The 27,718-nt window shown below is 64.7% G+C and overlaps 2 protein-coding genes across 3 annotated transcripts; both read right to left on the reverse strand.

Moving 5' to 3' along the window:
- Positions 1 to 46: 46 nt before the first annotated feature.
- On the reverse strand, positions 47 to 4,988 carry LOC118697291 (myosin light polypeptide 6). Of its 2 annotated transcripts, XM_036399854.1 has the most exons (7): positions 4,906 to 4,988; positions 4,583 to 4,610; positions 3,351 to 3,494; positions 2,155 to 2,328; positions 839 to 916; positions 696 to 736; positions 47 to 259 (listed from the first exon to the last, which is right to left on the reverse strand). In XM_036399854.1, the coding sequence occupies exons 1-6, from the start codon at positions 4,906 to 4,908 to the stop codon at positions 708 to 710; spliced, it is 456 nt and encodes a 151-aa protein (XP_036255747.1). In that variant the 5' UTR covers positions 4,909 to 4,988; the 3' UTR covers positions 47 to 259; positions 696 to 707. The 2 variants fall into 2 exon arrangements, with proteins under 2 accessions (XP_036255747.1, XP_036255746.1); XM_036399853.2 differs by lacking the exon at positions 696 to 736 and having other exon boundaries at positions 4,906 to 4,987.
- Positions 4,989 to 5,539: 551 nt separating this feature from the next.
- On the reverse strand, positions 5,540 to 27,682 carry ESYT1 (extended synaptotagmin 1). The gene is made up of 31 exons (XM_036399754.2): positions 27,401 to 27,682; positions 26,438 to 26,479; positions 25,408 to 25,542; positions 24,676 to 24,749; positions 24,504 to 24,576; positions 24,316 to 24,405; positions 23,022 to 23,077; positions 22,805 to 22,928; positions 20,902 to 21,078; positions 20,013 to 20,095; positions 19,691 to 19,739; positions 18,725 to 18,814; positions 18,531 to 18,623; positions 18,366 to 18,437; positions 18,191 to 18,277; positions 17,193 to 17,342; positions 16,994 to 17,122; positions 15,456 to 15,632; positions 14,457 to 14,539; positions 13,895 to 13,943; positions 13,261 to 13,350; positions 12,532 to 12,627; positions 12,082 to 12,153; positions 11,915 to 12,001; positions 10,693 to 10,830; positions 9,953 to 10,119; positions 9,178 to 9,270; positions 8,509 to 8,640; positions 7,749 to 7,854; positions 7,044 to 7,093; positions 5,540 to 6,635 (listed from the first exon to the last, which is right to left on the reverse strand). The coding sequence occupies exons 1-31, from the start codon at positions 27,650 to 27,652 to the stop codon at positions 6,602 to 6,604; spliced, it is 3,150 nt and encodes a 1,049-aa protein (XP_036255647.1). The 5' UTR covers positions 27,653 to 27,682; the 3' UTR covers positions 5,540 to 6,601.
- Between the last annotated feature and the right edge of the window lie 36 nt (positions 27,683 to 27,718).

Consider the following 27,718-nt stretch of genomic DNA (forward strand, 5'->3'; position numbering starts at 1 on the left):
GGTGTTGGGTCTGTCTGGAAGTGGGGAGGGGGCACCACGACCACTCTGAGCCTTTCTTTGATTTTATTTGATGCTGTGGAGCAATAATTTAGCCGGTGGGGCTGAGGGGAGGGCGCTCGGGGGTGACAGAAAAATGAGGGAAAAAGGCACAAAATCGAGTGAGGAGGGGACAAGATAATGAGATAATGAGAGGGGAGGGGGGGGGTGTACAAAATAATGGGGAGGGGTCTTCATCCACTCAGCACCATCCGGACCAGCTCTGCGGAGAGAAGAGAAAGAGGAGGGGATGTGAGGAGGGGTCTGCCGAGCCCCCCAACCCCAAATCCCGGAGAGAAGAGGCAGGAAAACCAAAAGTCAAAAACGGCTGAAGAGCTCAGGGAGGACCCAGCAGCCCCGAGGGAGGGCAGGGGGGGGGCTCCTTCCTGCAGCCCCCTCCCCAAAACCAGCCCTGGCACGCAGGGGGGGCTCCATGCAGAGAGGGGCATGCGAGGGGGGAGGACCAGGCAGCCTTTTTTTATTTTTTATTATTTTATTGCATTGTTTTTTGGGAAATATTAAAAAAAAAAGAAAAAAAAAAAAGACACCAGGGCGCAGCAGGAGGAAGAAAAAAAAAAAAAAAAAAGGAAGGAATGAGAAAAAATTCAAAAAAAAATTTAAAAAATTGAGGAGGGGGCTCGGGGAGGGGGAGGCGTTACCCCTGCAAGGCGTCACCCTGACAAGATGTGTCTCACAAAGGCTGGGGGGAAGGAACAGACATGATGGTCAGGGAGGGGGTGGGGACGTGGGTGACCCCCCCGGGACCCCCCCCGGGACCCCCCCCGGGACCCCCGGGCCTCACCCTCGTAGTTGATGCAGCCGTTGCTGTCCTCGTGTCCGGCCACCAGCTGCTCCACCTCCTCCTCGGTCATCTTCTCACCTGGGGACAGCGGGGTCACCTTGGGCTGGGGGCACTCGGGGGTCTCCAGGGATGGGGGGGGGCACTCTGGGGGTCTCCAGGGATGGATGGGGAGCGCTGGGTTTTGGGGGGGGCTTTAAAACCTCAGGTTGGGGTCACCAGGATCCTCCTGGCAGCACCTTTGGGACCCCTGAGGGTACCCAAATCCTCCCTGGCATCACCTTTGGGACTCTCAGGGTACCCAAATCCCCCCCTTGGCAGCACTTTGGGACCCCTGAGGGTACCCAAATCCCCCCGGCATCACCTTTGGGACTCTCAGGGTACCCAAACCTCCCCTGGGAGCATCCCTGAGACCCTCAGGGTACCCAAATCCCCCCTAGCAGCACCTCTGGGACCCCTGAGGGTACCCAAATCCCTCCTGGCATCACCTTTGGGACCCTCAGGGTGCCCAAATCCCCCCTGGCAGCACCTTTGGGACCCTCAGGGTACCCAAATCCCCCCTGGCATCACCTTTGGGACCCTCAGGGTACCCAAATCCCTCCTGGCAGCACCTCTGGGACCCCTGAGGGTACCCAAATCCCTCCTGGCATCACCTGCAGGACCCTCAGGGTACCCAAATCCCTCCTGGCAGCACCTTTGGGACCCTCAGGGCACCCAAACCTCCCCTGGGAGCATCCCTGGGACCCTCAGGGTACCCAAACCCCTCCTGGCAGCACCTTTGGGATCCCTGAGGTACCTCCACGACCCTCAGGGCACCCAGAACCGCCCCTTGGCAGCACCTCTGGGACCCCCAACACTCCAGAACCCCCCATCTCACCACCTCCAGAACCCCCAACCCCCTGAGACCCCATTTAGGAGACCCCACACCCAAATCCCCAGGACCCCACACCTTGGGGGCTCCATTCCCCACCCCCCTGAGACCCCCCCAGACCCCCCATTTAGGAGACCCCAACCCCCTGAGACCCCCAATTTCGAGGTCCCCAACCCACTGAGACCCCCCGGACCCACATTTAGGAGACCCCACACCCAAACCCCCAGGACCCCACACCTTGGGGGCTCCATTCCCCACCCCCTGAGATCCCCAGACCCCTCATTCAAGGGATCCCCGGACCCCTCATTTTGAGCTCCCCACACCCCTGCACACCCCCAGACCCATTTCGACTTCTCCACCTCCCTGAGACCCTCCAGACCCCCCAATTTCAAGATCCCCACCCCCATTTCGGGGTGCCCACGCCGCTGCAGCCCCCCCAGCCCCTCACCCAGGGTGACGAGGACGTGGCGGATCTCGGCCCCCATGACGGTGCCGTTGCCCTCCTTGTCGAACACCCTGAGCCCCTCCACGTAGTCCTCGAAGCAGCCCTGGTCCTTGTTCTTGGCGATCGTTTGCATCATGGGCAGGAACTGCTCGAAGCTCAGCGTCTTCACGTTCATCTCTGAGCACGGGAATGGTGGGTGGGGGGATTTTCCAGGGTGGGGGGATTTTCCAAGGGTGGGGGGGCTTTTCCAGGGGGTTTTGGGGGAGGGGAGGTGTGGGGTTGAGGGTTTGAGGGTGGGGGTCTCGCTGGGGGTGTTCTCTGCAGTGCTCAGGGGTGAGGGTCTCTGGTGCTGAGAGTTTAGGGGTGGGGGTCTCTGGTGCTGAGAGTTTAGGGGTGGGGGTCTCTGGTGTTGAGGGCTTGGGGGTGGGGGTTCCACTGGTGTGGGGGGTTTGGGGTCTCACTGGTGCTGAGGGTTTGGGGTCTCACTGGTTCTCTCTGCAGTGCTCAGGGGTGAGTGTCTCTGGTGCTGAGGGTTTGGGGTCTCTGGTGCTGAGAATTTGGGGTGGGGGTCTCATTGGTGCTCTCTGCAGTGCTCAGGGCTGGGGGTCTCACTGGGGTTGAGGATGTGGGGTGGGGGTTGGTTGGGTGAGGGGGGGTCTTGGTGTTGGGGTCAGTTTGGGGGTGGGGGTCTCTCTGGTGCTGAGAATTTGGAGTGGGGGTCACTGGTGCTGAGGGTTTTGGGTGGGGGTCTCGTGGTGAGGATTTAGGGGTGGGGTCTCACTGGTGTTCAGTGTTTGGGGCAGGGGGTCTCATTGGTGCTGGGGGTTTGGGGGGTTTGGGGTCTCAGTGTTGGGGTCTCACTGGTGTTGATGGTTTGGGTCTCACTGGAGCTGAGGGTTTGGGGTCTCACTGGTGCTGGGGTTTGGGGTCTCACTGGAGCTGAGGGTTTGGGGGTTTGGGGTCTGTCACTGGTGTGGGGGGGTTGGGGTCTCACTGGAGCTGAGGGTTTGGGGTCTCACTGGTGTGGAGGGTTTGGGGTCTCACTGGAGCTGAGGGTTTGGGGGTTTGGGGTCTGTCACTGGTGTTGGGGTTTGGGGTCTCACTGGTTCTCTCTGCAGTGCTCAGGGGTGAGGGTCGCTTGTGTGAGGGGGGGTCCTGGGGGGGCAGCAAAAGGGGGGGATCCCCCCCTCCCCACTCACCATCGCTTTTGGGGTTCCCCAGCACCTTCATGACCTCGGCGTTGGTCGGGTTCTGCCCCAGCGCCCTCATCACGTCCCCGCATTGGCTGTACAGGATCTTCCCGTCCCCCGTGCGGTCAAAGAGCTGGAACGCCTCCTTGAACTCTGCCGGGACCCCCGGGTCAGGCCGGGGCTACCGGGACCCCCCGGGACCACCGGGAACCCCCCGGTCAGTGCGAGACCACCGGGACCCCCCCGGGACCACCGGGACCCCCCCGGGACCCCCCCCGGAACCACCGGGAACCCCGCGGGACCCCCCCCGGTCAGTGCGGGACCACCGGGACCACCCCGGAACCCCCCGGGTCCTGTGGGACCACCGGACTCCACTGGGGCACCAGGACCACCGGGACCGCCCTGGGTCAGTGTGGGACCACCGGGACCCCCTCCAGGGCACCGGGACCCCCCCTGTATCAGTGCCAGGACCATCGGGGCACCGGGACCCCCCTCAGGGACCCCAAACACAGCCGGGACCCTCCCTCAGTTTCAGCAGGGCCGGGACCACCGGGACCCCCTGTGACAACATCACCGGAACCCCCAGGGCACCGGGACCACCGAGTCGGCAACTCCGGGACCTCCGGGACACCGGGGCCTCCGGTTTGTTCCACCGGGACCCCAGAGCCGCATCCCCGGGACCCCTCAGACCCCCGGTCGGGTTTCGCTCCCCGGTGGGATCCGGTTTCCCGGTAGGATCCGGTTCCCGGTAGGATCCGGTTTCCCGGTGGAACCCGACCCCGGGCCGGGATGCAGGAGGGGCCGCCGCCCTCGGGGGATGCTGCCCGTGCCCGGCGGGTCCCGTTCGGAGCCCGGCGGGTCCCGGGGCACCGGGAGCGCTCCGGAATCCGCCGGCCCCGCCCCGCAGGAATGCGCGGCCGGCGCGCGCCATGCCCATATAAGGGCAAATTGCGCAGGAGGGGCCCGAACCCCCCCGGCCCCGGTTCTGTCCCGGTTCCGGTCCCGGTTCCCATCCCGGTCCCGCACCCCCGGCCCGGTACCCCCCGGTGGCCCCGGTGCCGCATCCCCCCCATCCCCCGCTCCGAACGGGGACTTTGCCCCGGAAAGGCCCCGCCCGAGGCCGCGCAGGAAGCGCCGGGGGCGGCGGCGGCGGGAGCGGCCCGGGGGGGTCCCTCCGCCGTGCCCGTGCCCGGTGCTCGCTCCCGGTGCCCCGTGCCCGGTGTCCGGTGCCGGTCACTCACCCGCGGTCTGCTCCTCCGAGAAGTCGCACTGCGGGGAGAGCGGCGGTCAGCGCGCACCGGGATGGGAACCGGGAACCGGCGGCGGCATCCCCGGTGCACGGAGCGGCCGCACGCGCTCGGTGCCCGCCCGGTGCCCGCCCGGTGCTCCCGGGACCTCCCGCGCCATCCCCGCCCCGGTGCGACCCCCGCCCCGGGCCCCCCGCGCATCCCCCGCCCGCGCATCCCCCGCGGTTCCCGTTCCCGGTTCCGCTCCCGGTTCCGCTCCCGGTTCCGCTCCCGGTTCCCCTCCCGGTGCCGTTCCCGGTGCCGTTCCCGGTGCCCACCATGGCGGCGGCCGCTCCCGTCCGTTCCTGCTCGTTCGGGCGTCACCGCGCGGCTGCGTCACGGCGCTAATGAGGGTGTTAATTATTCATGAAGGAGCGGGGCGGGGCAGCGACGGGGACACGCCCCTTTTCCAGCGGGGAATGTTTTGGCTATAGATGGGCACGGAGATGGCACCGCCACCCCCCCATGGGGACATCGCAGAGGGGACATCAGAGAGGGGACATCGCAGGGACACCCCCATGGGGACATCGCAGAGGGGACAACGCAGGGGACACCCATGGGGACATTGCAGAGGGGACATCACAGGGGGGACACCCACGGGGACACCCCCATGGGGACATTACAGAGGGGACACCTCAGGGACACCCCAGGCCGAGGGGACGCCCCCACGGGGACAGCACAGAGGGGACAAACACAGGGACACCCCCATGAGGGGACATCGCAGAGGGGACATCACAGGAGGCACACCCACGGGGACACCCCCATGGGGACATTACAGAGGGGACACCTCAGGGACACCCACCCCCATTTTGGGGCCAATCCCACAGGGGACACCCCCAGGGACACCCCCAGGACCCCCTCTCCACTTTGGGGCCACGCCAGGAGGGTCCCCAGGCTGGGGCCACCGCGGGGGTGACAGATGGGACAGCGAGGCCGTGTCCTCCCTCCTTTATTAGCGCGGGCAAGGGGAGGGCGTTGCACGGCGGTGGCGGCAGCGCGGTGACAGCCCGGGGACACCCCGGGGGCGGCACGATGGTGGCATCGCAGCAGTGGCCTGGCGGTGGCATCTCGGTGGCATCCTGGGGACATCCCAGTGGTGACACCTTGGGGACATCCTGAGGACATCCAGGGGCATCCTGGGGACACCCGGTGACATTCCAGGGACATCCTGGTGGCACCCGGTGACATCCCAGCAGTGACACCTTGGGGACATCCCAGGGACATCCTGGTGGCACCCGGTGACATCCCAGCGGTGACACCTTGGGGACATCCAGGGACATCCTGGTGGTGACATCCGGGGACACCTTGGGGACATCCCGGCGATGTCTGGGGACATCCTGGTGACACCCGGGGATGTCCTGGTGATATCTCGGTGACATCCCAGTGACGACATCCCAGTGGTGATAACGCGGTGACATCCCAGTGACATTCGGGGACATCCCAGTGATATCTCGGTGACATCCCAGTGGTGACATCCAGGGACATCCCGGTGGCACCCGCTGACATCCCAGTGACATCCAAGGACATCCCGGTCATGTCCCAGTGATATCCCGGCAGTGGCACCTTGGGGACACCTTGGGGACATCCCAGCGGTGACATCCCGGTGATATCCTGGGGACATCCCAGTGACATTCGGGGACATCCCGGCGGTGACATCTTGGGGACATCCCGGTGATAACCCGGGGACACTCGGGGACATCCTGGGGACACCCGGGGGTGGCATCTTGGTGGCACCTTGGGGACAGCCCCGGCGGTGGCAGCAGCGGCTCCAAGAAGCGCCCCCGGTGTGGGGGGGGGGGCACAGAACCCCGGGGGTCTCTCGGGGTCTCTTTTTGGGGGGGGTCGCAAGGCACCAGCTCAGGAACAGTCCTGGGGGGGGTGGGGGGCGCTGGGGGGGGGTCCCAGCGCCTCTTTGGTGGGGGGGGGGGTCCCGAGCCCCCCCCGTGGGGATTTGTGGGGGGGGGGTCCCCAAATTCAGGGGAGGCTCCGCTCGTCCTGCAGCTCGTACCTGTATGGGGAATGAGGGGGGGACACATCAGAGACCCCTCCCCACATCACAGACCCCTCCCCACCACCCCACAGACCCCCCCAAACCCCCCTGAGGATCCCCCAGACCCTTCCTAGAACCCCCCAGGACCCCCCAAACCTTCCCCGGGACCTCTTCAGGAGCCCCCAGACCCCCCAAACCTTTTCAGGAGCCCCTCAGGACCCCCCAGTCCCTCCCCAGGACCCTCTGATGACCCCCAGACCCCCCAAACTTCCCAGGACCCTCTGAGGACCCCCAGACCCCCCAAACCCTCCCCAGGACCCCTTTAGGGACCCCCAGACCCCCCAAACCCTCCCCAGGACCCCTTTAGGGACCCCCAGACCCCCCAAACCCTCCCCAGGACCCCCCAGGACCCCCAGCCCCCCTCACCAGCGCGGGTCCCCCTCGCTCAGATCCACCTGGGCCAGCTCCAGCTGCAGCTGTGGGGGGGGGGGGTGGAAAAAAGGGTCTGGGGGGGCTCCAGCGGCACCCCCAGAGCCCCCCAAACGCTCCCCAAAACCCACTGGGGACCCCCAGAGCCCCCAAAACCTCCTGGGGACCCCCAATCCCTCCCCAGGATCCCCTGGAAACTGCCAGACCCCCCCAAACCCTGAACCCCCAATCCCTCCCCAGGACCCCCCAGCTCCGCCAGACCCCCAAACCCTCCCCAAATTCCTCCCAGCATCCCCAAAACCCCTTGGGGACCCCCAGACCTCCCCAAAAACCCCACTCGGCACCCCCAGACTCCCCAAACCCAAAGCCCCCGAGCGCTGCCCATGACTCCCTGAGGACCCCCAGACCCCCCAAACCCTCCCCAAAACCCCTTGGGGATCCCCAGACCCTCCCCAGGACCCCCCGAGCATCCCCAGGACCCCCTGGGACCCCTCAAACCCTCCCCAAAACCCCCTGGGCACCCCCAGACCCTGCAAACCCTGAACCCCCAAACCCTCCCCAGGACCCCCCGAGCATCCCCAGGACCCCCTGGGACCCCCAGACCCCTCCAAAACTCTCCCCAGGACCCCCTGGGACCCCCAGACCCCCCAAAACCTCCTGGGGATCCCCAAACTCTCCCCAGGACCCCCGGGACCCCCGGACCTTGCCCAGCGTCTCCTTCTCCCGGGTCACGAAATTCACCGAGGATTTCACGGTGGCCTCGAGGCGGCGCCGCGGGGCCTCCTCCGGGGGCAGCTCCCACTCGAACCTGGGGCACCGAGAGGGGCTGGGACCCCCGGGACCCCCAAACCTTCCCCGAAATCCCTCTGGGGAACCCCCAAACCCCTCCCCAAAATCCCCTGGAAACCCCCGGGACCCCCAAACCCTCCCCAAAATCCCCTGGAAAGCCCCGGGACCCCCAAACCCTCCCCAAAATCCCCTGGAAACCCCTGGGACCCTCCCCAAAACCCCCTCGGGACCCCCAAACCCCTCCCCAAAATCCCTCTGGGGACCCCCGGGACCTTCCCCAGGACCCCCGGGACCCCCAAATCCCTCCCCAAAATCCCCTGGAAACCCCCGGGACCCCCAAACGCTCCCCAAAATCCCCTGGAAACCCCCGGGACCCCCCAAACCCCTCCCCAAAATCCCTCTGGGGACCCCCGGGACCTTCCCCAGGACCCTCCCTAAAAAGCCCTCGGGACCCCCCAAACCCTCCCCAGGACCCCCCCAGGGCCCCCAAACCCCCTAAATCCTCCCCAGAGGCCCCCAAATCCTCCCCTGGACACCCCAAATCCTCCCCAGGACCCCCTCAGGACCCCCCAAACCCGAAGCTCCCAGAGCTCCAACTCCTCCTCAACCTCTCCCAGCCCCCCCAGTTCAGTGTGTGACCCCCCGAGACCCCTCCCCAGGGCCCCCCCCTCACCTCTCATTGAACTCGGGGTTCAGGGTCCGTTTCTGCACCCCCGTTTTGCGCTTGGTGGCGCGGCTGCGCTCGGGGAGCAGCACCAGGGACACGTAGGGGTCGGGCAGGTCCTTGGAGGCCGCCCGCAGGTCCCTGGGGAGGTTTGGGGGTGCTCGGGGGGGACCCCAAACTTGGGGGGGGCTGGGGGGGGTCCTGGGGATGTTGGGGGGGGCTGGGGAGGGCTTGGGGGTTCAGGGTTTGGGGGTTTGAGGGTCCTGGGGAGGGTTTGGGGATTCAGGGCAGGGTTTAGGGGTCAGGGTTTGGGGGTCCTGGGGATGTTTGGGGGTTCAGAGTTTGGGGGTTCAGGGTTTGGGATTCCTGGGGAAGGTTTGGGGGGTCCTCAGAGGGTTTTCAGGAGGGTTTGGGGGTTCAGAGTTTGGGAGGTTTGGGGGTCCTGGGGAAGGTTTGGGGGTTCAGGGATTCAGGGTTTGGGGGTTCAGGCTTTGGGGTTCCTGGGGAAGGTCTGGGGGGTCCTCAGGGGGTTTTTGGGAGGGTTTGGGGTCAGGGTTTGGGGTTCCTGGGGGTCCTCAGGGGGTTCTGGGGAGGTCTGGGGGGTCCTGGGGAGGGTTTGGGGGGGGTCTGGGGGTCCCGGGGTGATTTTGGGGGGGTCTGGGGGGGTCTCGGCCTCACCTGCAGCTGTGCACGATGGCCACGAGGCGGCGCTGCTCGCGCTGGAACCGGAGCGAGAGCAGCACCCGGGGCCCCTGCGTGGGCTGGGGGCGCCTGGGGGGGCGGGAATTCGGGAATTTGGGGTGCGAGACCCCCCCGAGCACCCCGAGCCCCCCAAAATCCATCCCTGCATCTCTGAGGGGGGGCGGGAATTCGGGAATTTGGGGTCTGAGGGGGGTTGGGAATTCGGGAAATTGGGGTTGCAGCCCCCTCCCCACCCAGCACCCCAAAAACCCCCCCCTGCACCTCTGGGGGTGTTGGGAATTTGGGAATTTGGGGTCTGGGGGTGTTGGAATTTGGGAATTTTGGGGTGCAGCCCCCCCCGTCCCCACCTGTCTGCCGGGGGGGGGGCACTGACACAATTCCCTCCCCCCCCGAAATTCGGAAATTTGGGGTCTGGGGGTGTTGGAATTTGGGAATTTTGGGGGGTTTGAAATTCAGGAATTTGGGAATTTTGGGGGGTTTGAAATTCGGGAATTTGGGGTCTGGCGGTGTTGGAATTTGGGAATTTTGGGGGGTTTGAAATTTGGGAATTTGGGGTCTGGGGGTGTTGGAATTTGGGAATTTTGGGGGGTTTGAAATTCGGGAATTTGGGGTCTGGGGGTGTTGGAATTTGGGAATTTTGGGGGGTTTGAAATTTGGGAATTTGGGGTCTGGGGGTGTTGGAATTTGGGAATTTGGGGTCTGGGGGTGTTGGAATTTGGGAATTTGGGGGTGCAGCCCCCCCCGTTCCCACCTGTCCGCCGGCACCAGGCGCTGGCGCAGCCCCCCCGCCCCTCGCTGCTCATCTTCCTCCCCCCTCGGCTCCTCCTCCTCCTCCTCCTCCTCCTGGGGCCGCTCCGGGTCCCCCCCCTCGGGGCCTCTCCGGGCCGCCCCCTCCTCAACCTCCAGCGGCACCAGGACCTGCGGGGGGGGCGGGGGTCAGAGGGACCCCCCGAGGGACCCCCACCCACCCCTGGGGACCCCCACTCATTCCAGGGACCCCCACCCACCCCTGGGGACCCTCATTCAGCCCCTGGGACCCTCACTCGCCTCAGGGGATCCCGAGGGACCCCCACTCATCCTGGGGGACCCCCACTCATTCTGGGGGACAGTTTGAGGTCGGGGAGGGGTCTCTCCTCGCCCCCCCAGCCCCCACCCACCCCTGGGGACCCTCACCCACCCCATGGGACCCCCACTCATTCCAGGGACCCCTCACCCACCCGAGGGACCCCCACCTACCCCGGGGGGACCCCCACTCATTCCGGGGGGGGGTTCCCATCACCCCCCAACCCCTGGGTGACCCCGAGGGACCCCCAGCCACCCTGGGGACCCCGACTCATTATGGGGGGGAGTGCTAGGGTCAGGGGGTCTCCCCTCGCCCCCCCAGCCCCTGGGGGACCCCCACCCACCCCTGGGACCCCCCGAGGGACCCCCACTCATTCCAGGGGACCCCACCCCAGGGACCCCTCCCCATTCTTGGGGACCCCCACTCACCCCGAGCTGTGCCCTGAGCAGGATCCGCCCCCCCCCGGCCAGGGGCTCCCACCCGTCGGTGCCGAGCCCGGGCCGGGGCAGCAGCCGCGCCAGGGGCAGCGTCAGAGAGCCCAGGGCCGGCCCCGCCTCGGCCCGGACCTGCGGAGAGACCGGGCCCGGTCTGAGGGAGCCGGGCAGAGACCCCGGCCCGGACTGAGGGAACCGGGCAGAGACCGGGCCCGGTCTGAGAGAAACGGGCAGAGACCCCGGCCCGGACTGAGAGAAACGGGCAGAGACCCCGGCCCGGTCTGAGGGAACCGGGCAGAGACCCCGGCCCGGACTGAGAGAAACGGGCAGAGACCCCGGCCCGGTCTGAGGGAACCGGGCAGAGACCCCGGCCCGGACTGAGAGAAACGGGCAGAGACCCCGGCCCGGACTGAGAGAAACGGGCAGAGACCCCGGCCCGGTCTGAGGGAGCCGGGCAGAGACCCCGGCCCGGACTGAGGGAACCAGGCAGAGACCCCGGCCTGGTCTGAGGGAACCGGGCAGAGACCGGGCCCGGACTGAGGGAACCGGGCAGAGACCGGGCCCGGACTGAGGGAACCGGGCAGAGACCCCGCCCCAATCCGGGAGAAACGGGCAGAGACCCCTCCCCAGTTTGAGAGAACCGGGCAGAGACCCTGGCCCAATTCAGGAGAACCCATCAGAGACCCTGGCCCAATTTGAGAGAACCGATCAGAGACCCCGCCCCAATCTGGGAGAACCATCAGAGACCCCGCCCCAGTTCCGGAGAACCGATCAGAGACCCCTCCCCAATCCTCTGTGAGATCTCCCCCTCATTTTGTGAGAAACCCAGCACAGAGACCCCCCCCCAAACCGGGAGATCCCCCCCCCTCTCTCTCTATGAGATCCCCTGGTGAGACCCCCCCTCATTTTATGAGAACCCCAGTGATGAGACCCCTCCCCAATCAATGAGACCCCCCCCCAATTCGTGAGGACCCCAGCCATGAGATCCCCCCTCTCTATGAGACCCCTCCCCCAATTTGTGAGACCCCCCCCCCCAACCCATGAGACCCCCCCTCAATGAGACCCCTCCCCTGCCAATGAGACCCCCCCAATCCATGGGACCCTCCCCAATCCGTGAGACCCCCCCCCCCCAATTCACACCCACTCCCCTGTCAATGAGACGCCCCCCAATTCACGCCCCCCCCCCCCCCCCCCAATTCACGCCCCCCCCCCCCACCTGCAGCTCCAGGGTCTCCAGGTGCGGGCGCCTGATGAGGAAGGAGAAGCCTTCATCCCACACGGGCTCCGTGCAGGGGGGGCAGCTCTGGGGAAGGGGGGAGAAATTGAGGAGCTGAGAGACCCTGGGATCCCCCCCCAAAGCCCCCCGAACCCCCCAAAGCCCACCTTGGTTCTGAAGGAGGCGTCGCCCACGGCCAGGCTGGCAAAGGCTGAGGGGGGCTGGGAGCCCTTCAGGAGCTGGGGGGGACATTTGGGGACATTTTGTGGACATTTGGGGACAATTTGGGGACATTTTGGGGACATCTGGGGACATTCAGGGACATTTGGAGTAGTTTTGGGGATGTTTTGGGGACATTTTGGGGACATCTGGGGTCATTTCGGGCCATTTTGGGGTCATTTGGGGGCCATTTTGGCTCCATTTGGGGCCATTTGGATCAATTTTGGGGCCATTTTGGAGCCATTTTCGGGTCATCTGGGGCCATTTTAGGGCCATTTGGGTCCATTCTGGGGCCATTTTGGCACCATTTGGAGCCATTTTGGCTCCATTTGGGGCCATTTGGAGCCATTCTGGGGCCATTTTGGGCCATTTTGACCCATTTTTGGTGTCTCCCTCACCGGCAGATCCGCGGCTCTGTCCAGGTACACGCGGAGCAGCGCGGCCGAGAGCTCCGGGCCGTGCTGGGGCTGCAGGAGGGCGTTGGTGTGCAGGACCTGGGGGGGGCAAAGGGTGGGCGGGGGTCGCACCGGGGTGGGCGGGGCCGTACCGGGGTGGGCGGGGCTCGTATCGGGGTGGGCGGGGCCGTACCGGGGTGGGCGGGGCTCGTGTCGGGGTGGGCGGGGCTCGTGTCGGGGTGGGCGGGGGTCGCACCGGGGTGGGCGGGGCTCGTTTCGGGGTGGGCGGGGCTCGCACCGGGGTGGGCGGGGCTCGTGTCGGGGTGGGCGGGGGTCGCACCGGGGTGGGCCGGGGTCCCCAGGAGGGCGGGGATTGGGGAGAGGAAAGGGGGGAAATGGGATAGGGTGGGTTTGGGGTTTGTGGAAGGGGGTTTGGGGTCCATGGGGAGGGGGTTTGGGTGGGTCGGGGGTCGCACAGGGGGCGGGGAGACCCCCGGGAGGGGTCTGGGGTTTGTAGAGAGGGGTCTGGGGTCGGTGGGTTTGGGGTGCCTGGGATGGGTCTGGGGTCCATGGGGAGGGGATTTGGGGTCGGTGGGTCTGGGGGTCTGTAGGACGGGTCTGGGGTCCCTGCAGTGGGTTTGGGGTTTTTAGGGATGGATTTGGGGCCTCTAGGATGGGTCTGGGGTCTGTAGGATGGGTCTGGGGTCCCCGGTTTGGGTCTGGGGTCCGCACCCTGTCCAGCAGCTCGGGGCTGGGCCGTGGCTCGAGGCTCTCCAGGCGCACGTGGAGCCGCCCCGAGCGAACGTCCTGGAGGGGCAGCCACTGCGGGGGGGGGGAAATGAGACCCCCACTCACCTTGTGAGACCCCCCCTCAGTCCCTGAGACCCCCCCTCACTCCCTGAGACCCCCACTCACTCTGTGAGACCCCCCCATATCGCTGAGACCCCCCCTCAATCCGTGAGACCCCCCCTCAATCCGTGAGACCCCCCCCAATCATTGAGACCCCCCCCAAACCGATGAGACTCTCCCTCTTGAGACCCCTCCTCACTTTGTGAGACCCCCCTATATCGCTGAGAGAGCCCCCCCCATCCGTGAGACTCCTCCTCACTTCCTGAGACCCCCCCTCAATTCCTGAGACCCCCCCCATATCCGTGAGACCCCTCCTCACTTTGTGACACCCCCCCGATCATTGTGACCCCCCCAAACCCATGAGACTCTCCCTCTTGAGACCCCTCCCCACTTTGTGAGACCCCCCCCTCAATCATTCAGATCCCCCCCCACCTTGATAAGCCCCCTCCAGGTGAGACCCCACCCCCCAAAAAGGTGAGACCCCCTCAGAGCCCCCCTCCCCCAGCCCCTTCCCCACCTCATCCACGACGCGGCTGCTCAGGACCCTCCTGAGGGGCACCTTGCACCTGGGGGGGGGCACGGGGTGAGACCCCCCCGAAAAACCCCCAAAACCCCCCCGAAAACCCCCCCTGAAAACCCCCAAAAAACCCCAAACCCCCCCCAAAAATACCCAAAACCCCCAAACCCCAGAAAATCCCCCAAAACCCCCCAAATCCCCTCCAGAACCCCCAGAAATCCCCCAAAATCCACTCTAGATCCCCCCAAATCCCCTCCTGACCCCCCAAATCCCCCCAAAACCCCTCCTGACCCCCATAAATTCCCCCTAATCCCCTCTGGACCTTCCAAATCCCTCCAGACCCCCTAAATCCCCTCCACACCCCCCAGAAATTCCCCCAAATCCCCTCCAGACCCCCAGAAATTCCCCCAAATCCCCTCTGGACCTTCCAAATCCCTCCAGACCCCCCAAATCCCCTCCAGACCCCCATAAATCCCCCCCAAATCCCTTCCAGACCCCCAGGAATTCCCCCAAAATTCCCCCAAATCCCCTCCGGACCCCCCAGTCCCCCCCAGTTCCCCACCTGCCCAGGAAATCGTCCTTGTCGATGTCTTTGTCGAAGAGGTCGAACTCCACGTCCTGCCCCGGGACATCGTCCACGATCACCTGGGGGCGGCAAAATCCAAATCCTTGATCATCATTGCTCCATGTTCCTCTTGTGCCTCAGTTTCCCCGTGCCTCAGTTTCCCTGTGCCTCAGTTTCCCCTTCCAGAACCACCCCTGTGCCTCAGTTTCCCTTTTCCCCCCGTTTCCCTGTGCCGTGCCTCAGTTTCCCTTCTTGTGCCTCAGTTTCCCCCCCTCCCATGCCTCAGTTTCCCCGTGCCTCAGTTTCCCCCCCTGCCATGCCTCAGTTTCCCCTCTCCCGTGCATCAGTTTCCCCCCGGTGCCGTGCCTGAGTTTCCCTGTGCCTCAGTTTCCCCTCAGTTTCCCTGGTGCCGTGCCTCAGTTTCCCCCCGGTGCCGTGCCTCAGTTTCCCATTCCAGAAGCACTCCCGTGCCTCAGTTTCCCCGTGCCTCAGTTTCCCCAGTGCCGTGCCTCAGTTTCCCGGTGCCGTGCCTCAGTTTCCCCTCAGTTTCCCTGTGCCTCAGTTTCGCCTCAGTTTCCCCTCAGTTTCCCTCAGCTTCCCGTGCCTCAGTTTCCGGTGCCTCAGTTTCCCTCAGTTTCCTGTGCCTCAGTTTCCCCTCAGTTTCCGGTGCCTCAGTTTCCCTCAGTTTCCTGTGCCTCAGTTTCCCCTCAGTTTCCGGTGCTTCAGTTTCCCCTCAATTTCCCCGTGCCTCAGTTTCCCCTCAGTTTCCTCGTGCCTCAGTTTCTGGTGCCTCAGTTTCCCCCCAGTTTGCCGGTGTTTCAGTTTCCCCTCAGTTCCCCGTGCCTCAGTTTCCCCTCAGTTTCCCCTCAGTTTCCCATGCCTCAGTTTCCCGTGCCTCAGTTTCCCCCCAGTTTGCCGGTGTTTCAGTTTCCCCTCAGTTCCCCGTGCCTCAGTTTCCCCTCAGTTTCCCCTCAGTTTCCCCGTGCCTCAGTTTACCTCGTAGCTCTCGTTCCAGCGCGGGTTCAGCTCCTCTCGCACCACGCGGCTCCGGAAGCGGCTCCCGCCCGCGCGGGTCTCGGCGTAGGGGTCGGAGCGGCCCCGCACGAGGCCCCCGAGCCGCTGGTCCTTGGCCACGAGATCCGCGGCCTCCAGGAGCTGCACCCGCAGCACCCGCTGGGCACCGGGAACACACCGGGAACCCCGGGAGGTGAGGGACCGACGGACCGGACAGACCCACGGACACCCCCGGACAGACCCACGGACACCCTGAACCCCCCCGGGACCACCGGGACCCCCCGAGCCGCTGGTCCTTGGCCACGAGATCCGCGGCCTCCAGGAGCTGCACCCGCAGCACCCGCTGGAACCGGGGAGAACGGGAACACACCGGGAACTGACCGACGGACCGGACAGACCCACGGACACCCCCGGGACCACCGGACAGCCCTGAACCCCCCCCGGGACCACTGGGACACCGGGAGCTGCGCGGGGGGACCGAGGGACGGGACAGACCCAAGGACAGCCCCGGGAGCACCGGGAACCCCCTCAAGAGCTCCCCAGGCCCCCCCCCCAAAAAATCCCTGACCCTCCAGGACCCCCACCCTCACCCCCAGGACCCCCCGAGACACCCCCAGGACCCCCCGAGACACCCCCAGGACCCCCCAGAACCACCCCAAGACCGCCCAAGTCCCCCCCAGGACCCCCCCACCCTCACCCCTAGAACCCCCCAGGATCCCCATCCTGACCCTCAGGACCCCCCAGGACTCCCCAAGACCCCTCCTCAAAATCCCTGCCCCCATCTTGACACCCAGGACCCCCCCCCCCCCCCAGAACCCCCCCAAGACCCCCTCAGGACCCCCCAAGACCCTCCCAGGGCCCCCACCCCCATCCCCAGGACCCCCCACTATCCCCCAGGACCCCTATAACCCCCCAGAACTCCCCCCCCAGGACCCCCTCAGGACCCCCCAAGACTCCCCAGGACCCCCCCGACCCCCCAGAAACCCCCCAGGACCCCCCAAGACTCCCCAGAACCTCCTCACGACCACCCAAGACCCTCCCAGGACCCTCCAGGACCCCATCCCAAAATCCCTGACCCCCATCCTGACTGCCAGAACCCCCCCAGGACCCCCTCAGGTCTTCCTAGGACCCCCCAGAACCCCCCCCAAGACCTCCCAGGACCCCCATAACCCCCCAGGACCCCCATAACCCCCTCAGGACCCCCCCAAGACCCCCATAACCCCCCCAGGACCCCCCCCCATAACCCCCCCAGGACCCCCATAACCCCCCCAAGACCCCCATAACCCCCCCAGGACCCCCCCCATAAGCCCCTCAGGACCCCCCAGGACCCCCATAACCCCCCCATAACCCTCCCAGGACCCCCCAGGACCCCCCCAGGACCCCCATAACCCCCCCAAGACCGCCCCCCATAAGCCCCTCAGGACCCCCCAGGACCCCCATAACCCCCCCAAGACCCCCCCCCCATAACCCTCCCAGGACCCCCTAAGACCCCCCCAGGACCCCCCAGGCCCCCTCCCCACCTCGGTGCCGGAGCGGGGGTCGGGCCCGGCCCGGCTCGGTCTCCGGGGGGGTCCCTCGGTGTCACCTTTGGGGGGCTCCGCCTGTCCCGGGGTGGCCGCGCCGGGCTCGGGGGGCTCCGGAAACAGCACCTGGAGATGGGGGGGGGGTCAGAGGGACCCCAAAACCCCCCCGGGACCCCCCCCGGAGCCCCCTCCTCACCCGGAGCTCCAGCTGGAGGTGCAGGAGCGCCCCCGGCCCCGAGCGCTGCAGCGGGAAGGGCTCGGCCAGCGACAGCGACGGCGACTCCAGGAGTCGCGACAGAGGCAGCGACAGAGAGCCCAGGGGGGACTGGCGGGGGTCGTCCTTCACCTGAGGGGACAGCGGGGACGTTTGGGGGGGCAATGGGGGGATTTTGAGGGGGGGAATATGGGGGAGTATGGGAGGAGTGAGGGGGGAATGGGGGGAAAAGGGGGAAAAAAGGTGGGGAAAAATGGGGGAAAGGAGGGGTGAGAAAAGGGGAGGAAAAGGGGGAAATGGGATTAAAAATTGGGGGGAAAGGGGAGGAAAAAGGGGGGGAAGAGGAGGGGAAAAAGAAGGGGGGAAATAGGGGGGGGGGAAAGGGGGAAAATGGGGGTGAAAATGGGGAAAAAAGGTGGAGAAAAAAAGGGGAAAATGAGAGAAAAAAGGGGGAAAGAGGGGGGGAAATGGGGGGGAAAAGGGGAAAAAAGGGAGGGGAAGATATGGGGAAAAAAGGGGGGAATATGGGGGCATTTGGGGGCACACAGAGCCGGGTTTTGGGGGGATTTGGGGGCACACAGAGCCGGAATTTTGGGGGATTTGGGGGGCATTTGGGGGCACACAGAGCCGGGATTTTGGGGGCACACAGAGCCGGGTTTTGAGGGGATTTGGGGGCACACAGAGCCGGGTTTTGGGGGGATTTGGGGGCAAACAGAGCCGGGTTTTGGGGGGATTTGGGGGGGGTTTGGGGGCACACAGAGCCGGGATTTTGGGGGGATTTGGGGGCAAACAGAGCCGGGTTTTGGGGGGATTTGGGGGCAAACAGAGCTGGGATTTTGGGGGGATTTGGGGGCACACAGAGCCGGGTTTTGAGGGGATTTGGGGGCACACAGAGCCGGGTTTTGAGGGGATTTGGGGGCACACAGAGCCGGGTTTTGAGGGGATTTGGGGGCACACAGAGCCGGGTTTTGGGGTCCCACCTGGAAATCCACGTCCTGGTTGCGGGGGTCGTGCAGGAAGAAGCGGAAGGCGTCCTCCCACACGGGGGCTGAGGTGTTGCAGACCACCTTAGGGAGGGTGGGGGGGCTCAGGTCAGACCCCCAAAACCCCCCAAAAACCCCCCAAACCCCCCCCCCCCAGACCCCTCCCTCCCACCTTGCTCTCCCTGGTGACGTCCTGCACCGACACCTGAACCACGGGGTTGGGCTCCTTGCCTGCTTTCCTTACCTGCACCAAAAACGGGGGGTCAAGGGGGGGGGTCCCCCACTTCTGACCCCCCCCGGGACCCCCCTCAACCCCCCCAGCCCCCCCCAGACTCACGGGCAGCCCCTCAGCCCTGTCCAGATACACCACGAGGATGGCGGAGGAGGGCGGGTCAGGCTTGGCCACGATTTTTTGGTTCTTTTCCAAAACCTGGGGGAGGCCAAAAATTTGGGGAGGGGTCTGATAAGGCAGGACCCCCCCCCCCCCCCCCTTCCAACACAGCTGAACCCCAAAATTGTCCCGGGACTGACCTGGTCCAGCTTGGAGGCATCGGAGAGCAGCGAGAGCCACTCCAGGCGCAGGTGGAGCCGGCCCTGCCCACCCTCCTGCAGCGGGAACCACTTGGGGGAAAAAGGGGAAAAATGGGGAAAATGGGAAAAATGGGGAAAAGGGGGAAAAGGGGGAAAATGGGGAAAATGGGGAAAGGGGAAAAAGGGGGAAAAGGGGGAAAAGGGGAAAAATGGGGAAAATGGGGAAAAGGGGAAAAAGGGGAAAAAGGGGGAAAAGGGGGAAAAGGGAAAAATGGGGGAAAATGGGGAAAAGGGGGGAAAAGGGGAAAATGGGAAAAATGGGGAAAATGGGGAAAAGGGGAAAAAGGGGAAAAATGGGGAAAATGGGAAAAATGGGGAAAATGGGGAAAAGGGGAAAAAGGGGGAAAAGGGGGAAAGGGGGAAAAAGGGGAAAAGGGGGAAAAGGGGAAAAGGGAAAAAGGGGAAAAAGGGGGGGAAATGGGGGGAAAGGGGGGAGGAAAAGGGAAAAAGGGGGAAAAAGGGGAAAAAGGGGGAAAGGGAAAAAGGGGGAAAAGGGGAAAAAGGGGAAAAAGGGGGGAAAATGGGGAAAAATGGGGAAAATGGGGAAAATGGGGGAAAATGGGGAAAAGGGGAAAAAGGGGAAAAGGGGGAAAAATGGGGAAAATGGGGGAAAAGGGAAAAGGGGAAAAATGGGAAAAATGGGGGGAAAGGGGAAAAAAGGGGGAAAAGGGGAAAAATGGGGAGGGGGCATCAGCGCGACCCCCCCCAAACCCCAAATCCCCAAATCCTCACATCCCCAAATCCTCAAATCCCCAAACCCCAAATCACCAAATTCCCAAATCCTCAGATCCCCAAATCCCCAAATTCCTGAACCCCCAAAACTCAAAATCCCCAAATCCCCAAATCCTCAGATCCTCAAATCCTGAAATCCCCAAACCCCAAATTCCCAAATCCCCCAGAACTCACCTCGTCCATCACCCGAGCTCTGAGCACCTCCCCCAGGTCCAGCTTCATCCTAGGGGGAGGAAATTTGGGAATATTGGGGGATTTTTGGGATTCTGGGATTTGGGGATTTTCGGGGATTTGGGGATTTAGGAATTTGGGGATTTGGGAATTTGGGGGTTTGGGGGTTTGGAGATTTGGGAATTTGGGGATTTGGGGATTTGGGGATTTTTGGGGATTTGGGGATTTAGGATTTTGGGGATCCTAATCCTAATCCTGGGGATTTTTTGGAATTTGGGGGGAGAGGGTGGAGACCCCTCCCCAAATTTGGGGGTGCCCCCCTCACCTGCCCAGCAGATCGTCCTTGTCGGGGTCCTTGTCGAAGAGCTCCACCTCCAGCTCCTGCCCGGGCACCTCGTGCACCATGAACTGGGGGGGACAGCGGGGATGGGGGGTCCCGTGTGCCCCCCGGGGCGTCCCCGTGTCCCCAAAATCTCCCTGGGGACCAGGGCGGGGCCCCGTGTCCGTCCCTCTGTCCCTCTGGCCATCCATCCATCCCTTTGTCCGTCCCTGGTGTCTGTCCCTCCATCCCCATTGTCCGTCCCTCCGTCCATTCCTCTGTCCCTCTGTCCCTCTGTCCATCCTTCTGTCTGTCCCTCTGTCCGTCCCCAGTGTCCATCCATCCATCCATCCGTCCATCCATCCCTCTGTCCATCCATCCCTCTGTCCATCCCTGCCATCCATCCCTGGTGTTCGTCCCTCCATCCCCATTGTCCGTCCCTCTGTCCATTCCTCTGTCCCTCTGTCCATCCCCCCATCCCTCTGTCTGTCCCTCTGTCCGTCCCCAGTGTCCATCCATCCCTCTGTCCATCCCTTCTTGTCTGTCCCTGGTGTCCATCCCTGGTGTCCATCCCTCCATCTCCACCGTCCATCCCCGATGTCCATCCCTCTGTCCATCCATCCCTGCTGGTGGCCGCCTGTGTCCCTCCCTGTGTCTGTGTGTCCCTCTGTCCATCCCGGTGTCCATCCCCGTGTCCCCCTGTCCATCCCTGTGTCCATCTGTCCATCCCCCTGTCCCCCTGTCCATCCCTGTGTCCGTCTGTCCCTCTCACCTCGTACATCTCATCCCACATGGGGTCCAGGCTGTCCCCAGTGACACTGCTTGTCACCGCCTGTGTCCATCTGTCCATCCCCCTGTCCCCCTGTCCCTCTGTCTGTCCATCTGTCCCCCTCACCTCGTACATCTCGTCCCACACGGGGTCCAGGCTGTCCCCGATGACCCTGCTGGTGGCCGCCTGTGTCCCCACCCTGAGCAGCGCGTACGGGTCTGAGCGGCCCTGGACGAGCCCGCCCAGGAACCGATCCTTGGAGCGCAGCGCCCGCGCGGCCACCAGCGACACCCGCACCACGCCCTGGGGACAATGGGGACAGAGAGGGGACAGCAGGGTCACCGTGGGGACAGCAGGGTCACCAGGGACACCATGGGGACAACAGGGACACCATGGGGACAATGAGGGGACAGCAGGGTCACCATGGGGACAGCAGGGTCACCAGCGACACCCGCACCACGCCCTGGGGACAATGGGGACAGAGAGGGGACAGCAGGGTCACCGTGGGGACAACAGGGTCACCATGGGGACAGCAGGGTCACTGTGGGGACAGCAGGGTCACCATGGGGACAATGAGGGGACAGCAGGGTCACCATGGGGACAACAGGGACAGCATGGGGACAAAGAGGGGACAGCAGGGTCACCATGGGGACAACAGGGACACCATGGGGACAATGAGGGGACAGCAGGGTCACCATGGGGACAGCAGGGTCACCAGGGACACCTGCACCACGCCCTGGGGACAGAGAGGGGACAGCAGGGTCACCATGGGGACAGCAGGGTCACCATGGGGACAATGAGGGGACAGCAGGGTCACCATGGGGACAGCAGGGTCACCAGGGACACCTGCACCACGCCCTGGGGACAATGGGGACAGAGAGGGGACAGCAGGGTCACCATGGGGACAGCAGGGTCACTGTGGGGACAACAGGGACAGCAGGGACACCCGCACCACACCCTGGGGACAGAGAGGGGACAGCAGGGACACCATGGGGACAACAGGGACACCATGGGGACAATGAGGGGACAGCAGGGTCACCATGGGGACACATAGCCACCAGCGACACCTGCACCATGCCCTGGGGACAGAGAGGGGACAGCAGGGTCACCGTGGGGACAACAGGGTCACCAGCAACACCCGCACCACGCCCTGGGGACAATGGGGACAAAAGGAGGGAAAGGGGTGGAAAGAATGGAGGGGGAAGGGGAAAAGGGGAAGAAAAAAAAGGGGAAAAGAAGAAAAAAAGGGGAAAATGAGAAGAAAAAAAGGGGAAAAGGGGAAAGGGGGAAAGGGGAAAAGGAGGGAAAATGGGGGGGGGTCAAAGGACAAAATGAGGGGGGGGTCAGAAAGTGATAATGGGAGAGGGTCAGAGGGTAAAATGGGGGGGTCATAAAGGGAAAATGGGGGTGTCAGAAGGAGAAAATGGAGAGGGTCAGAAAGGGAAAATGGGGGGGGGTTAAAAGGGTGAAATTTGGGGGAGTCAGAAGGGGGAAATGGGGGTGTCCAAAGGGGAAAATGGCAGAGATGAGAAAGGGAAAATTGAGGGGGTCAGAAAGAGAAAACGGAGGGGTCAGAAGGGAAAAAATGGAGAGGGTGAGAAAATGAAAATGGGGGGGTCATAAAGGTAAAATGGGGGGGTCCTAAAGATAAAACGGGGGTGTCACGACCCCCCCGAACCCCCCCAGCCCCTCACTCTGGGCAGGGGCCAGCGCAGCCTCGGGGGGGTCAGAAAGGTAAAATGGGGGTGTCAGAGAAAATGGAGAGGGTCAGAAAGGGAAAATGGGGGGGGGGTTAAAAGGGTGAAATTTGGGGGAGTCAGAAGGGGGAAATGGGGGTGCCCAAAGGGGAAAATGGCAGAGATGAGAAAGGGAAAATTGAGGGGATCAGAAAGAGAAAATGGAGGGGTCAGAAAGGTAAAATTGAGCAGTCAGAAGGGAAAAAATGGAGAGGGTCAGAAAATGAAAATGGGGGGGTCCTAAAGGTAAAACGGGGGTGTCACGACCCCCCCGAACCCCCCCAGCCCCTCACCCTGGGCAGGGGCCAGCGCAGCCGCGCAGCCTCGGGCAGGTCGGGCAGCAGCGGCACCAGGAGCCGGTTGGGCAGCACCAGGTAGGAGGCGATGCTGTCCATGATCATCGAGTCCGACATGGAGCTGGGGCGGGGGGGGGACACAAACACGGTCGGGGGGGGGGCACGCGGTCAGGGGGGGTCCCCAGAGGGTCCCCAAAAAGCGGGGGGGGCTCACCTGAGCCCCGGGATGTCCAGCAGGTTGGTCATTCCTGTCCAGTTGATGTCCAGTGTCTGCAATGGGGGGGGGGGGGGGGGTAACAGAGGGAGGGGCACTCCTGGTGGTCTTTATTGGGGGGGGGTCTGGGGTCTTTATTGGGGGAGGGAAAGACCCCCGGGTGTCCTTTAGGGGTGGGGGAATCCCCAGTGTGTGCTGGGGGGGGTCTGGGGTCCTTTTTGTTGGGAGGGGGTTCTGTTCCTTTTTTTGGAGGGGGGGGCATCCACCCCCGGGGTGTCCTGGAGGGGTCTGGGGTCCTTTTTTTGGGGTGGGGGACACTCCCGCTGTGTCCTGGGGGGGTTCCCGTTCCCTTTTTCCTGTGGGGGGGGGGGGGGGGGCCCGTTCCCTTTTTTCCATGGGAGAGGGGGTCCCGTTCCCTTTATTCCCGTGGGGGGGTTCGCATTCCCTTTTTCCCATGGTGGGGGGTTCCCGTTCCCTTTTTCTATTGGGGGGGGTTCCCATTCCCTTTATTCCATGGTGGGGGGGGTTCCCATTCCCTTTTCTCCATGTTCCCATTCCCTTTATTCCATGGGGGGGATTCCCATTCCCTTTTTCCCATGGGGGTTGGTTCCCATTCCCTTTTTTCCATGTTCCTATTCCCTTTTCCCTGTGGGAGAGGGGGTTCCCATTCCCTTTATTCCCGTGGTGGGGGGGTTCCCATTCCCTTTTCCCCATGTTCCCATTCCCTTTTTCCCTTGGTGGGGGGTTCCCATTCCCTTTTCTCCATGTTCCCATTCCCTTTATTCCATGGTGGGGGGTTCCCATTCCCTTTTTCCCTTGGTGGGGGGTTCCCATTCCCTTTTTCCCATGGGGGTTGGTTCCCATTCCCTTTTTTCCAGGTTCCCATTCCCTTTTTTCCATGTTCCCATTCCCTTTATTCCATGGGGGGGATTCCCATTCCCTTTTTCCCTTGGTGGGGGGTTCCCATTCCCTTTTTTCCATGTTCCCATTCCCTTTATTCCCGTGGTGGGGGGTTCCCATTCCCTTTTCCCCATGTTCCCATTCCCTTTTCCCCATGTTCCCATTCCCTTTTCCCCATGTTCCCATTCCCTTTATTCCATGGTGGGGGGTTCCCATTCCCTTTTTCCCTTGGTGGGGGGTTCCCATTCCCTTTTCCCCATGTTCCCGTTCCCTTTTCCCCATGTTCCCATTCCCTTTTCCCCATGTTCCCGTTCCCTTTTCCCCATGTTCCCGTTCCCTTTTCTCCATGTTCCCGTTCCCTTTTCCCGTGGGGGGGTCCCCGTTGGGGTCTCACCGGGCGGCGGATGAAGAACAGGCTGAGCGCCCCCACGATGGGCGCATCCCCCAGCAGCGGCTCCAGGATGATCCTGAGCACCCCATGGAGCTGGGGGGGGGGGGGGGGGGGTCCACAATGAGCCGGGACCCCCCCCCTCAACACCACCCCCACCCCAAAAATCCCCCCCCTTCTCCCCAAAACCTCACCTGCATCCCCTTCACCCCCGCCTTGCAGAAGAATTTCTTCACCTCCACGTCGATCTGGACGTCGCCCACGTAGCTGGGGGGGCACAAATTGGGGTGGGGGCGTCACCACGACCCCCCCCACACCTCCCCCGGACCCCTCCCCAGCTCGGGGACCCCCCCTCAGGTGTCTCACCTGATGTTGAGGTCCAGCAGGATTTGCTTCTTGTGGGTTCCAGGGTGGGCTTGGACCCCCAGGACACGGAGGGGCTGTAGGGGGGGGGGAATTTGGGATTTTTTTTGGGGGGGGGGTCTCGGTATTTTGTGGGGGAGGGGTCAGGGGATTTAGGGGGTCCTGGGGGCGGGGTTTAGAGGGGGTCTGGGGGGGTTTAGGGGTTCCTAGGGGTCTTTAGGGGGGATTTAGAGGGGTTCTGGGACAGCTTTAGGGAGAGGTTAGGGCGTCCTGGGGGGGTTTAGGGGGTCCTGGGAGGGGTTTAGGGGGATTTAGGGGGGGTCTGGGGGGATTTCTGGGGTCTTGGGAGGGGTTATAGGGGTTTTAGGGGGGTTCTGGGGGGTTTAGGGGGTTCTGGGAGGTTTAGGGGGTCCTGGAAGAGGTTTGGGGGGGATTTAGGGGGTCCTGGGGGGTCTGGGACAATTTAGGGGGTCATGGGGGGGCTTTAGGGGGGCTTCGGGGGGGGGTTAGGGGGTCCTGGAGGGGTTTAGGGGAGATTTAGGGGGTCCTGGGGGGGTCTGGGGGGTTTGGGGCATCCTGAGAGGGGTTATAGGGGATTTAGGGGTTCCTGGCGGGGTCTGGGGGGATTTAGGGGGGACTTATGTGGGTCCTAGGGGGGTGTGGGAGGGGTCTTGAGGTGATTTTGGGGGGGTCCCTGGGGGGGGTCAATGGCACCAGGGGCCCCCCCAGTGTCACCTTCTGTCCCAGGTCCACCCTGGTGAAGGTGAAGCTCTGCAGGTGAGCGCTGGAGGCGCGGATGGCCGGGGCCACGGAGTCCTGCAGGAGCTTCTCGAGATAGCGGCCCAGGAAGGGCCAGGCCTGGGCCAGGACCTGCCGGACACACGGACAGATGGACAGACGGACAGGGACACCGGGATGGACACACGGACATGGACACACGGACACCAGGACAAGGCCACGTTGTCCTGCAGGAGCTTCTCGAGATACCGGCCCAGGAATGGCCAGGCCTGGGCCAGGACCTGCCAGACAGATGGACAGGGACACCGGGATGGACACACGGACACAGGGATGGACACACGGACACGGGGATGGACACACGGACACGGGGATGGGGCCACGCTGTCCTGCAGGAACTTCTCCAGGAACTGCCCCAGGGAGGCCAGGCCAGGCCAGGAGCTGCTGGACACACGGACAGATGGACAGGGACACTGGGATGGACACACGGACACCAGCATGGACACATGGACACACGGACATGGGGATGGACAGATGGACACAGGCACGGGGGATGGACATGGACAGACGGACACGGGGGATGGACATTGGGAAAGGAGATGGACACTGGAAGTGGAAGGATGGACACTGGGGATGGAGGGATGGACAGAGGCAGGGATGGACAGATGGACACAGGGAGGGAGGGACGGAGGGACAGAGGGACGGAGGGACAGAGGGAGTGAAGGAAAGAGGCCAGGAGGGAGGGAAGGATGCGGGAGGGAGGGACAGAAGAGGGAAGGAGGAGGGAGGGAGGGATGGAAAGAGAGAGGGAGGGACAGAGGAGGGATGGAAGGAGGGAGGGACGCAGGAGGGACAGGGGGATGCGGGAGGGATGGAGGGAGGGACGCGGGAGTGGCGGGAGGAGGCGCGGGCCGGACACACGGACACAGGGACACACGGACACAGGGACACACGGACACACGGACATAGGGACAAACGGACACAGGGACACAGACGGACACACGGACACAGGGACACACGGACGCCTCACCTTGTTGAGCCATTCCGCCCGCTCCACATCCGGGAAGCTGACCTGGGGGGGGGGACGGACAGGGAGGGGGGGCCCTGAGCCCGGCGGGGACCACCGGGGACACCGGGCCCCTCCTGGCCCCGTGCCTCAGTTTCCCCAAGCTCCCGCTCAGCCCCCAACACCTCCCCAAAAGGGGGGTCCCGGTGTGGGGGGTGCGGACCCCTCCCAGCCCGCGGGGAGGGCAGGAAACGGCCCCCCCGGGCCCGGTGAGTCACGGCACTGCCGGAAGGCCCGGGCGGTACCGCGGCTGTCCCGGGGAGCGGAGCGCGGGGACCCCGCCCTGGGGCGGCCACCGGGGGATGGCGGATGGGGGGGGGGTCCCGGTGATCCCGGGGGGTCCCGCACGGCCGCGAGCTCCGAGCAGGGCTCGGTGCGGTCCCGCCCCACCGGGAAAGCCAAGGAGCGGCTGGGGAGCAGCACCGGGGGGACCGGGAGATGCCCGGGGGGCTCTGGGGGTCCCGAGCGGTGCAGAGAGAAGGGACCGGGAGCGGTGCGGGATGCGCGGCACAGCCCGGGGTTCCCAGCGGGGACCGTGCGGTGCCGCGGGGTCCCCCCGTGCCGGGACAGCTCCGGTGGGGCCCGGGGCGGCTGTCGGGGGTCCCGGTGCGGCTGTCGGGAGTCCCGGGGGTGCGCGGGGCTGGGGAGGGTCCCCAGGTGCGCCAAGCGTGACCCAGAGCGGAGCAGAGAACCGGGCCCCGCCCGGGAAGTGCGGGGAACTCAAGCGGTGCCCGCAGCGCGGCAGAACCGGGAGAGCCTCGGGAATCCCGGGGGTCCCACCGGGAGCCGCTGCGCTTCCCAAACTCCCACCGAGAGAGGGTGGGGGGGAGGAAGAGGAAGGCGGTGCCCGGTGCGGGGATCCCGCCGGGGCTTCCCCCGGGGCGATAACGGCGCCGCAGCAGCGATAACGGCTTGGGAGCACCTTACCCAGGCCGGCAGCTCCCCGCGGGCGGCGGCGCGCACCGCCGCTTCTTCTTCGCGGTGCAGGCGCTCGGCCGCGCGCATCCCGCGCTCCCGGGCGCGCCGCCGCCGCCGCCAGCCCGCGTAGAGCGCCAGGGCGAGCACCACGGCGCCCGCCCCGAGCCCCAGCAGCCCCGCGGCGTAAGCGGGCAGCGCCCAGAGCAGCCGCCGGCCCAGGGCGCCCAGCGCCGCCAGCCCGAGCCCGCCCCGCCGCTCCATCTCCGCTCCCGCTCCGCTCCGCGCTCCCGTTCCGCTCCCGCCGCGGCGCCGCCCCGGCCGCGCCCC

This window comes from Molothrus ater, chromosome 30, assembly GCF_012460135.2.
Source record: "Molothrus ater isolate BHLD 08-10-18 breed brown headed cowbird chromosome 30, BPBGC_Mater_1.1, whole genome shotgun sequence".
In the NCBI taxonomy this organism is placed as follows: Eukaryota; Metazoa; Chordata; class Aves; order Passeriformes; family Icteridae; genus Molothrus; species Molothrus ater.

Coding starts and splice junctions, on each gene's coding strand:
- LOC118697291 (XM_036399854.1), bottom strand. Junction 3,495..4,582: donor CTCGGAGGAGCAGACCGCGG/GTGAGTGACCGG, acceptor GGGTCCCGGCAG/AGTTCAAGGAGGCGTTCCAG. Junction 737..838: donor CGGCTGCATCAACTACGAGG/GTGAGGCCCGGG, acceptor CCTTCCCCCCAG/CCTTTGTGAGACACATCTTG.
- ESYT1 (XM_036399754.2), bottom strand. CDS start 27,652: ATGGAGCGGCGGGGCGGGCTCGGGCTGGCGGCGCTGGGCGCCCTGGGC. Junction 12,154..12,531: donor ACAGAGCCGCGGATCTGCCG/GTGAGGGAGACA, acceptor TGTCCCCCCCAG/CTCCTGAAGGGCTCCCAGCC. Junction 12,002..12,081: donor ACGCCTCCTTCAGAACCAAG/GTGGGCTTTGGG, acceptor CCCCTTCCCCAG/AGCTGCCCCCCCTGCACGGA.